A 12,310-nucleotide genomic window follows, 5' to 3' on the forward strand; every position below is an offset into this window, starting at 1 on the left:
CAAGAACATAGAAACAGGCCCTTCGCCAACACATCTGTGCTGACCAGAATGCCAATCTAATTAATTCAATCTGCCTGCATATGTTCATGTGTCTATCTAAATGTCTATAAACGTTGCTGTCATATCTACTTCTATAACTTCCCCTTGCAGCACATTTCAGGCATCTATCACTCTAAAAAAATAACTGGCCTCACAAATCTCCTTTAAACTTTCCTTCTCTCACAAACCCATACTCTAGTATTTGACACTTAACCGTGGGAGAAAAAAAAAGCTCTGACCACCTACCCTATCTATGCTTCTCATAATTTTTACGTATTTCTATGAGTTCACCCCTTAGCTTCCAATGCTCCAGAGAAAACAATCCAAATTTTTCAAATCTGCAATCCAGGCAACATTCTGGTGAACCTCTTCTACACCCTCTCCAAAGCCTCCACATCCTTCCTGTAATGTGGTTAACCAAAACTGCACAGGTTCTGATATTGGCTCAGCTAGTGTAGCTACTGCCTCATAACTACGATAACCAGGATCAATTGTGACCTCTTGTGCTATCCCTGTGAAGTTTGTATGTTCTACCTGTGACCACGTAAGTTTCCTCTGGATGTTCTGGTTTCCTCCCAAATCTAGAAGACATACTGTACAAAATAGTGGGTTGATAAGCCACAGTAAGTTGTCCGAGTGTGTAAGCGATTGGTAAATTTGGGGGAGTTGACAGGAATACTATACAACTGGTGTAAGTTGGTTAATCGTTGACACAGACTCAGCAGGGCTGTAGGCCTTGCTGTATGATTCTATGGTCTCATAAGTCACCTGGGGGACTGAATTCAAATCCTAAATATATCCTAATGTTGAATAAATTCCAATAGTACAAAAACAGAGTTAGCCAAAATCAACATTAAGACAGTAGATTAGCAGGCAGAGTTTAAAGGAAATTTCAAAATCTCAGCAACTGTATGTGCCAGTAAGAAAGAAGGTTCTACAAGAAGGACGCACCATCCCGTGGCTAACTAACAATATTAAGGATGGCATCAAATTGAAAGTAAATATCTATAATTGTGCAAAGATTAATGGCAGGCCAGAGGATTGTGAATGGCTTTTTCTTTTAAGGAACTGGCAAGTGAATACTAAAAAAATTATAAAGTGGGGAAAGAAAGATTAAGAGTAACTATCCAATAATATAAAAATATATAGTAAGAGCTTCTTCAGGAATACAAAGAGGAATGAGTAAATAAAGTAAATGCTGGTCACTTTGAGGATGAGACAGGGAATATAATAATGGGAAACAGAGAAATGGCAATGATTTTAAATAATTATTTTGGGTTGGCCTTTACTGTAGAATGCAAATGCCATAGAACATTCAAATAATAATAATGTTGTAATAAATAATAAAAGAATAAAAATGGGGAAACTTAAAACAATCGAGAGAGAAAAGGTACTGAGCAAACTAACAGAATTTAAGCCCACAAGGCTACATTCTGGGATATCAAAGATAGTGAATGCGTTGGTTATAATCTATCAGAATCCCCTAGATTCTGGAGAGATGCCAGACAATTGGAAAAAAAAAGGAGGGAGTCAGAAACAAATTTCTAACATGCATCATTGGGAATATCCTGGAATGCATTACTTAAGAGGTAATTGGAGGACATTTAGAAATCATAAATCAAGCTGAGTCAACAACGAAAAACATATTGACAAATTCGTTGGAGTTCTTTGAGGATGCAACTGGAAGGACAAAGGGGAAATCAGCAGATGGATTCTAGAAGCTATTCAATAAGGTGTTCAATAAGGTTCCTGCAGAAGAGCACATAGGGGATATTGGCATGGCTAGGAGACCGGTGAACTGAGAGAAAGAGAGTCAGGATAAATGGACGACATTCAGTAATTAGTGGTGTGCCACACGGATCTGTGTTGGGTACTCAATTATTTATAATTTATATCAATGACTTGGATAAAGGGATTGAGTGTATTGTTGCCTAATTTACCGATGATACAAAGTTAGATGGGTGAGCCAAGTTGTAAGGAGCCTGCAAATAAATAGTGAGGTAAAGTGAGTTGACAGATGGAATTTAATGTGGGAAAATGTGAAGTTATTCAGTTTGAAGGAAGAACTAAAAAGAAAATGATTTAATTGGAGTGAGACTACAAAATGTTACAGTACAAACTGGAAGGATATAACTCATGGAGTACTCCTGGGATCAGTTCTTGGCCCGCAATTATTTACCATTACCATTAATGACCTAAAGGAGGGAATGAAATGCAAGGTTTCCAAGTTTGCGAATGATGCAAAAATAGGTGGAAGGGCATGATAGGTCAGAAGTGGGTGCATTTAGTGTACAAGTAGATGCAGAGAGTAGAAAGACTGAGGAAGGATAGGCAGTTGAAAGGGCAAAATTGCAGTCAGTTGGATGGGCTGAAGTGTGTCTACTTTAATGCAAGAAGTTTCAGGAACAAGGGCAGCAATGGCTACTGGATATTCTGGGGTTTATATGTTATAAAGGAGACAGGGACGGAGGTAAAAGAGGTAGGGGAGTGGCTTTGCTGATCAGGGACTGTATCACAGCTGTAGAAAGGGAGGATGTCCTGGAGGGATTGTCTACTGAGTCAGTGTGGGTGGAAGTCAGAAACAGGAAGGGAGCTACCACTCTATGGGAGTATTCTACAGACCCCCCCAATAGCAGCAGAGACACTGAGGAGCAGATCGTGAGGCAGATTTTGGAGAGTGCAAAAATAACAGGGTTATTGTCATGGGTGATTTCAACTTCCCTAATATTGATTGGCACCTCCTTCATGTAAAGGGGATAGATGGGGCAGAGTTTATTAGCAATGTCCAGGAAGGATTCCTGACACAGTATGTGGACAGGCCGACTAGAGGAGAGGCTTTTCTGGATCTGGTACAAGGCAATGAGCCTGATCAGGTTTCAGATCTCTCAGTGGGAGAGCATTTTGGACACAGTGACCACAACTCCTTGACCCTTACCATAGCCTTGGAGAGGGATAGGAGCATACGATATGGGAAAGTATTTAATTGGAGGAGGGGGGGATTATGATGCTATTGGGCAGGAACTTGGGAGTGTAAATTGGGAACATATGTTCTTAGGAAAGTGCACAGCAGAAATGTGGAGGCTGTTTAGACAGTACTTGCATGGGCTTCTGGATAAGTTTGTCCCATTGAGGTAGGCTAAGGATGGTAGAGTGAAAGAACCGTGGTTGACAAGAGGCGTAGAATATCTTGTCAAGAGGAAGAAAGAAGCTTACCCAAGGTTTAGAAACCATGGATCAGACAGGGCTCTGGACACTTACCAGGAGGGAACTTAAGAATGGACTTAGAAGAGCTAGAACGGGGCAGGAGAAGGTTTTTGGCGAGTAGGATTAAGGAAAACCCCAAGGCGTTCTACACGTATGTGAAGAATAGGAGGATGCCTAGAGTGAGGGTAGGACTGATCAGGGATAAAAGAGGAAACAAATGTGTCTGGAGTCAGAAAAGGTAGGGGAAGTCCTTAATGAATATTTTGCTTCAGTATTCACCAGTGAGAGAGAACTTGATGTTTGTGAGGGTGGCATACGACAGGCTGATACGCTAGGGCCGGATGGGATATATCCAAGGTTATTACAGGAAGCGAGGGAAAAGATTGCTGCGCGTTTGGCGATGATGTTTGCGTCATCACTGGACATGGGCAGTGCCAGATGATTGGAGGGTGGCAAATGTTCCTTTGTTTTAGAAAGGGAACAGGGATAACCCTAGAAATTACAGACCAGTGAGTCTTACTTCAGTGGTGGGCAAATTACTGGAGAAGATTCTTAGAGACAGGATTTATGGGCATTTGGAGAAGCATAGACTGATTAGGGATAGTCAACTCGGCTTCGTGAGGGGCAGGTCGTGCCTCACGCGCCTGATTGAATTCTTTGAGGATGTGACAAAGCACATTGAAGAAGGTAGAGCAATGGATGTGGTGTACATGGATTTTAATAAGGCGTTTGATAAGGTTCCCCATGGAAGGCTCATTCAGAAAGTCAGGAGGCATGGGATGCAGGGATACTTGGCTGTGTGGAATCAAAATTGCCTCGCCCATAAAAGACAGAGGGCGGTGGTAGATGGAGTGTATTCTGCCTGGAGGTCTGTGACAAGTGGTGTTCCGCAGGGATCTGTTTTGGGACCCCTGCTCTTTGTGATTTTTATAAATGATTTGGATGAGGATGTGGAAGGGTGGGTTAGCAAGTCTGCTGATGATACAAAGGTTGGTGGTGGTGTGGATAGTGCAGAAGGTTGCCGTAGATTACAACAGGATATTGATAGGATGGAGTCCTGGGCTGAGAAGTGGCAGATGGAGTTCAACCCAGAAAGTGTGAAGTGATACACTTTGGAAGATCGAATCTGAAGGCCAAATATAAGGCTAATGGCAGGACTCTGCAGTGTGGAGGAACAGGGGGATCTTGAGGTCCACGTCCATAGATCCCTCAAGGTTGCCGTACAGGTCGATAAGGTTGTTAAGGTGTATGTTGTGTTGGCCTTCATTAGTCAGGGTACTAAGTTCAAGAGCCACGAGGTAATGTTTCAGGTCTATAGAACTCTGGTTAGATCACACAGAGTGTTGTGTTCAGTTCTGGTCACCTCATTACAAGAAGAAAGTGGAAGCTTTGGAGAGGGTGCAGAGGAGATTTACCAGGATGCTGCCTGGATTGGAGAGCATGTCTTGTGAAAACAGACTGAGTAAGCTAGAGCTTTTCTCTTTGGAGAGGAGGATGAGAGGTGTACAAGATGATAAGAGGCATAGACCAAGTGGACAGTCAAAGACTTTTTCCCAGGGTGAAAGTGGCTAATGAGGGGGCATAATTTTGGATTGGAGGAAAGTATAACGGGGATGTCAGAGGTAAGTTGTTGTTTTTTTTAAACACAGAGAGTGGTCGGTGCATGGAACGCACTGCCAGCAGAGGTTGTGGGGGCAGGTACATTAGGGACATTTAAGAGACTCTTAGCTAGCCACATGAATGATTGAAAAATGGGGGGCTATGTGGGAGGGAAGGGTTAGATGGATAATGGAGCAGGATAAAATATCAGCACAACATCATGGGCTGAAGGGCCTGTAGTGTGCTGTAATGTTCTATGTTTATACGAGATCCTAAGGGGACTTGACAGGGCAGATGTTGAGATGTTTTCACTAGTGGGAGAGCTTCAAACAAGGAGGCACAATTACAATATAAGGGACCACTCATTTAATACTGTAATGTGTAGAAATTTCTTCTCAGAGTGGTGAATCTCTGGAATTCTCTGTCCCATAGAGTGGTGGAGACCAGATCATTAGAAATTTTTAAAAAAAACATTTTAAATATTTTATTTACAGCGTGGTAACAGGCCCTTCCGGCCCAACGAGCCCACACCGCCCATTTTAAACCCAAATTAACCTACCCATACGTCTTTGGAATGTGGGAGGAAACCGGAGTACCTGGAGGAAACCCACGCAGACACGGGAGAATGTACAAACTCCTTACGGACAGCGACGGGAATTGAAACCCGATCGGCTGGCGCTGGTAATAGTGTTGCGCTAACCGCTACGCACCAGTGCTGCCCCCAATATTTAAATATTTAAGATTGAGATAATATTTGAAAGATCAATGAATTGAGGGTGATGAAGAACTGGCACAGGACAGGAGTGAGGCCAGTAAAAATCACCATCATCATATTGAACAGCAGGGCAGGTTTCAGGGCCTGGTGGCCTACTACTGCTCCTGAGTTCAAAGATATGAGATTCCACCAGATGAAACAAACAGTTTGCATGGATGTGCAGCAAATAGTAAGGAAGGCTTCTGGAATGTTGACCTTTATTGCAAGGAGTATGTAGTATAAAATTTGAGAAGTTTTGATGCAACATTGCAGCACAGTTGAGACTACTCCTGGAGAACCGCAGATTTTGATCTTGATATTTTAAGGATGTACTGGCTCTGGAGGCAGTGCAGAAAGTCTATTCCCGTTGATTCCTTGGATGAAGGAGTTGACCATATGAAGAGAGATTGAGAGGCTGGGTTACAGAGTTTATAGAGCGGTACAACTCAGAAACAGGCCCTTCACGTTGATGCCACCTGTGGTACTGATGTACACCAATCCTATTAACCCATGGCCTTCTATGCCTTGATGATTCAGGTACCTATCAAGATGCTTCTTAATTATTGTGATAGCATCTACCGCCACTACCTCTTCAGCTACTCCATTCCACACTCCAACCATCCTGGGAGAATAAAATCTTTCTCAGATCCCTCTAAACCTCCTACTTTCTCCCCTTAAACCTATGCCCCCTTGTCTTAGGCATCACACTATGAAAAAGATTTGTACTATGTATCTTATCAGTCCCTCTCAATTTTAATTTCTCCATCAAGGCATCCCTCAATGTCCTATGTTCTGAGGAAAACAACCCTGGCCTATCCAGTCTCTCCTAACAAGTGAAATGTCCTGTTCCAGCAACATCCTGGTGATACTCCTCTCAAACTGCCACAATACTCCAGGTGAGGCCTAACCAACGTTTTGTCAAGGTCGTAACATGACATACCAGCTCTTATATTCTATGCCATGGCCAATTAAGGCAAGCACCCCATACTATCTTATCCATCTGTGCTGCCACTTTCAGGGATCTATGGACTGAAACCCCAAAGTTTCTGTTCAACAGCACTCCCTGGGACCTTACTATCCTGCTGTGCAGTGTCCTACCTCTTGTTTAGTCCTCACCAAATACAATCACCTCACCTTATCAGGATTAAATTCTGTTTGGCATTTTCTCTGACCAACTTTCCAGCTGATCTACATCACACCATAGCCTTAAGATTATTATCCGCGACATCACTATTTTCAAGATCATCTGGAAACTTACTTATCATACCTCCTACATTCACATTCAAGTCATTTATATATATATATATATATATATATATATATATATATATATAGATATATATATATATAGATATATATATATAGATATATATATATATATATATATTTTTATACACACACACTTATAGCAATGCAGATGAATAAGAGGTGATCTTAAGAGTCATAGAGCACTGCAGCACAGATGGACTGTAGTCCATCTAGTCCACGCGCCTGATCTTACAGCCTAGTCCCCATCTACCTGCACCCGGACCATATCATTCCAAATCCCTCCCATCCATGTACCTATACTAACTTCTCTTAAATGTTACAAATGAACCTGCATCCACCACTTCTGCTGGCAGCTCATTCCAAACTTGCACCACCCTCTGAGTGAAGACATTTCCCCTCAGATTCCCCTTGTATATTTCACCTTTCACCCTAAACCTATGTCCTTCTTGTACTAGTTCTCACCCAACCTTAGGGGAAAAAAGCCTGCATGCATTCACCTCATCTATACCCCTCAATTTTGTATACCTCTATACAATCTGCCTTCATTTTCCTGTGCTCCAGGGAACAAAGTCCTAACCGATTCAACCTTTCCCTATGACTCAGATCCTCAAGTCCCAGCAACATCTTTGTAAATTTTCTCTGCACTCTTTCAAGCATATGATATCTTTCCTGTACGTAGGTGACCAGAACTGCACACAATACTTGAAATTTGGCCTCGCCAACATCTTGTACAACTTCAGCATAACACCACCCAAATCCTGTACCTCAATGCCTTGATTTATGAAGGCCAAAGGTGCCAAAAGCTCTCTTTACAACCCTTTCTACCTATGACAGCACTTTCAAGGAACTATGGATTTGTTTTCCCAGGTCCCTTTGTTCTACCGCTCACTTCAAAGCACTGCGATTCACTGTGCAAGTCTCACCCTGGTTTGTCCTCCCAAAGTGCAACACCTCACGCTTGTCTGCATTAAATTCCATCAGCCATTTTTCAGTCCATTTACCTAGCTGGTCAAGATCACGCTGCAAGCTTTGATAGCCTTGCTCGCTGTCCACTACGCCCCCAATCTCAGTGTCATCCGCAAATTTGCTGATCCAGTTCACCACATTATCATAAACCATTAATAGAGATGATAAATAACAACAAACTCAGCACCGATCCTTGTGGCACACCACAAGTCACAGGCCTCCAGTCAGAGAGACGACCATCTCCTACCACTCTCTGGCTTCTCCTGCTAAGCCAATGTTGAATCCAATTGCCTACTTCATCCTGAATGCCAAGCAGCTGAACCTTCTGGACCAGCTTCCCAATCTTTTTAAAGCATACAAGATTCTTAAGGAGATTGATAGGGTGAATGCTGAGAGGATGTTTCCCCCAGTGGAGGCTTCTAGAACCAGCAGTCACTCATTTAAAATGGATACAAGAAGGAATTTCTTTTCTCAGAGGTTCCTGACTCTAGAATTCTCTATCCTAGAAAGCTGTGGAGGCAGTAATTGAATATTTCCTGTTGGGCAATGAGGAGGAGAAACAGTTGTGGTTTCCTTTTCCCAAACACTACTGCTGGAGAACCTGTTTGAGATTGGCAAGATGCAGCCAGGTCTCCTACTGAAGATTGAATAACTTTCCATTGAACCCCACTGTCCAGCTTAATGCTACAAAAGCTAAACTTTCGTTCAAGTATCAGAGGAACTGCAGCTGAAAGAGAACCACAATCTAGCAAGAATCCACAGTCAGGAAACAGATGGAACAGATTAGGAGAGAAACAAATCCTACATGTTAGCAACCACATTCAACAATTTATAAAGCAAAGAACAAACTGCTGGAGGAACTCAGCAGGTCGAACAACATTTGTAGGGGATAGGAATTGTTGACCCTGCATTAGGACTATATATTAGGGCCATGTAACAAACTCCATCTCGCTCAAAGGATGGCTTATCTGGCCATGTCATCCACAAAGAACCAAGTTTCCACCCAACCCAATACCTGCCTTCAATTTATTGAAGATCTTTAAAACTAGGCAGTGCATCTCTTCCAGATCTTTTACAAGGTTAATAATTGTCTATCACTAGCACGAGCATCAAGGCAAAGGAGAATTAAATGCATGTTCCACTTCCACTAAAAAAAATCAATTCACAGACTGTATAAAACCAAATAAGCTGGGAAACAAAGGGACAAATAGAAAAGAATAGAAACAGAGCTTCAAGCTTCAATAATGGATGGAATAATTGAGATGTACCCAACAAGTGCAACCATGTACAGCATCCACGCACAAGTAAAGAGTTTTAGAGGTAACAGGAGATGGCTTTGAGAGACAAGTAACTGGGTAAATGTGAGAACAGTAAAGCGACTTACTTGGGAATGTAAAACAGAAAGTAACCTGTAATATTCCTTCAGCTCCTGATGCAAGGAAGCACAAAAACTCTGATGGGAGGAAATTAGAAAGAAGCTGAAACAGATTGCCATGATTTCACTTTTCCTTAAATACATGATATGCTTTACCTCACTAATGTAATTAATGAGAGAATATTTAGATACACAAAGATGAACGCACGTGGAATTAAGACATTTCAGAAAGAATTTTAACTTCTTTAGAATGAGCTGTTCACGAGCAATAAATGATGCAACCAGAATTTCTCACTGCAAGCAAACTGATATTTAAAAACAACACCAACAAACTAACAGGGCATAGAAAGTAATGAAACACTTAATGCTGATCTCATAAAGAATTTAATTTAAGGATGAATAATTTACCAGGCACAGTCACTGAGCTTCTAATAGCTCAAACCATATTTGGGGTTAAGGAGAATAGAACAGGGTACCAGATAAGGATCTAGAAAATAGGCTGGGAGAGTGGATACCCAATAATAAAAAGTGTTTACTTAATTCTTGACCTTCAGGCTATCTGAGATCAAGTTTCTGTTCAGACATAGATGCAATGAGATGAATTCAACATACCTGCCCCACAAGGCCAAAGGCACGATCTAAGCTCCTGCTAGGTCTGTATATTTACTTATTTTGTTGTTGAAGCCATCCAAGTTTCTGCTAATCTACTTGCAGTATCTCTCAGAGATTTTGATATTCCCAACTGAAAGGAGGAAAAAGTTGATGCTAATGGAAAACTATCCAATTTCTGGCAAAGACAACATCTGAGTTCTTCCTGAAATCCACCCTGATATTCCAGTGAATTACCTTATAGTGCTGAGGCATCCATATCTTGAAGCACCAGTGTTCCAGGTTGGAAGCATCAGACTGAATTCAGTCATGAATTCCACACTCTTATGGACCAATCCTTCTTACCAGACATATGTGCAAAGACCCACTTCCCACACCGCTTAACCTGGATCACAAAATTCTTAACTTCGGAATTGGATCCAATAGCAAATCCACACCAAAAAGATGGTCCAGTAATCCAGACTAATCTGGCTTTGTACAGACTGACAGGAGAGACCAAGAATTCACCTGCTCTGACCACAAAATCCCTACTATACCTTCCATGCAGACAAACATTATTATAACTAACTGCAACAATCAGTGAAGATGGGTGAAAATTGAGTTTGAGAGGCAGACTGGAAGGATCCTTACATCTCATACCTGGGAGCAATGGATGCTAATACTGTGTGTAATAATCCATTCCTCACCAATACCTTGTCCCTCATCATTTGGGTACGATATATACAGAATCTTGTATGAAGACTGACATCCAATTGATGAGAAGTAAGCATTCTTTTACCTATAAACTGTATGAAATATTCCATTTATCTCAACTCTCTTAAGTCCTTTACAATCATCAGGTTGCATGTTTAGAAGTAAAAGAAATCTGTACCATCTCAGACCCAAAAGAAAAAAATCTTAAGCAGCTCACATTACCAACAAAACATGACAAAGCATTCCTCCACCACCCAATAATATATTGGATTAAGCCCTAATACTCAGGCAGAATCCCACCAGCTGGCAAACTATTACAACAGGACCACAGCAAATATTGGTGCCAAACTGACAAAGAGCAAACAGATGATTACTGGCATAGAATATAGTAGTTAATGCATCCATTGTCAAGATCTGCATGCATCAGTACGGACCTTTAAATCCATCGGCATAAACTGAGAAACTGGAAACCAGCGACCTCAAATGACAGAATTTAGTCATCCCATCCCCTCCCCACCAATTACAACTTACAACTCCCTCGCCGATTTAGAAAATAACTGGACCAATGCTGTCACTCCATCACTTACTAAAAACAAGTACCCATGCTTGTAATAACTAAGACACAATGGATAATACAAAAGCACCTCGTAACTTCACAGAATTGGGAACCACTGCAAAATGATCAACTGGGGGATACATGGATATTAATTTTTTTTCCTCTCTCTCTCTGTAACCAAGTCGTTCAAAACCTTATATTCCAATGTTCCAATTTGAAAACATTTTATCAACAAACACCTTGAAAACCCTATGAAGTAACATCTCACCAACTTTGCTCTTCTGTACTGACAGTCGAAGTATTGCTGACTGCTTAATTCTTGAAAAAGTCCTCCTCAGGAAAAGCAGGGAAGTTTATATCAGTGTCCTGGTACCGAACTGAAGCTTCAACAACATTTAATTATTTATAAAGGTTTGATCAATGCTTTGTTTCTTAAATTAATACTACACATATGCTAAAACCCAGATGAATGCCCTTATCAAACTGAATACTATTCAAAATATTAAATCAGTCCGGTCTTTCCAGCCTTTCACAATCACTGACTGAACAAGCAGAAGGAGTGCCAGCTGAGACCAAAACCAAGCCACATCTAGAGGAGTCATCAGACCTCTGCTGGAGGGAGGTAGTGAGTCATTCAGCATAACACACATCAGAAATAACTTGTGCAATGATTTTCATAATTTCAGGATATTTCAGAGCACTTTTGAATTGTCTTTTTTAGGTAAGCACAATAGGTCGTGAACAAAAATTTTTCACCTAGGGAGTGATTGAAATTTGGAATAAAATGCCTGAGGGGATGGTAAAGGCAGATAATCTCACATTTAATAAGCATCTGGAAGAGCACTTAAATCATAAAAATCATAGAAGCAACAGACCAAGTGCTGTAGATAGGATTTATAGTTGGGTACTTGATGGTCGGCATGGAGATGTTGGGCTGAACGGCCTGTTTCTGTGCTGTGGAACTCCATGACGCTATGCAATACCTGTCTCCAGAAAGGTTCCAAGAGAAGCAATGATATAAATAATTAGTTAATCCAGTCTCCCGAAATAGTTTGAGGAATGAGTAGTAACTAGGATGCTGGAGGTTAAATTCCCTGCTCTCCTTCATACAGTTTTTTCTGTGAAAGGTATTTTGTAGCTATCAGGTGCAAGTTTAGGGGAGAGTACAGTGGAAGGTTGGGAGCTATGGATTAAAAATAGGCACAGAAATTATGCACTTAAAAAAAAACTCATTCTGAAGCAACAA

At 41.3% G+C, this 12,310-nt stretch overlaps 1 protein-coding gene across 1 annotated transcript in view; it reads right to left on the reverse strand.

The window, feature by feature from the left end:
* Positions 1 to 12,310, reverse strand: part of tubgcp3 (tubulin, gamma complex associated protein 3) — a 122,294-nt gene that overhangs the window by 77,293 nt on the left and 32,691 nt on the right. The window contains 3 exon segments of the mRNA XM_052026605.1: positions 9,216 to 9,284; positions 9,819 to 9,899; positions 9,901 to 9,948. Coding sequence (XP_051882565.1) covers positions 9,216 to 9,284; positions 9,819 to 9,899; positions 9,901 to 9,948 — 198 coding nt within the window.

The sequence above is a fragment of the Pristis pectinata genome, chromosome 11 (genome assembly GCF_009764475.1).
Source record: "Pristis pectinata isolate sPriPec2 chromosome 11, sPriPec2.1.pri, whole genome shotgun sequence".
Lineage (NCBI taxonomy): Eukaryota > Metazoa > Chordata > Chondrichthyes > Rhinopristiformes > Pristidae > Pristis > Pristis pectinata.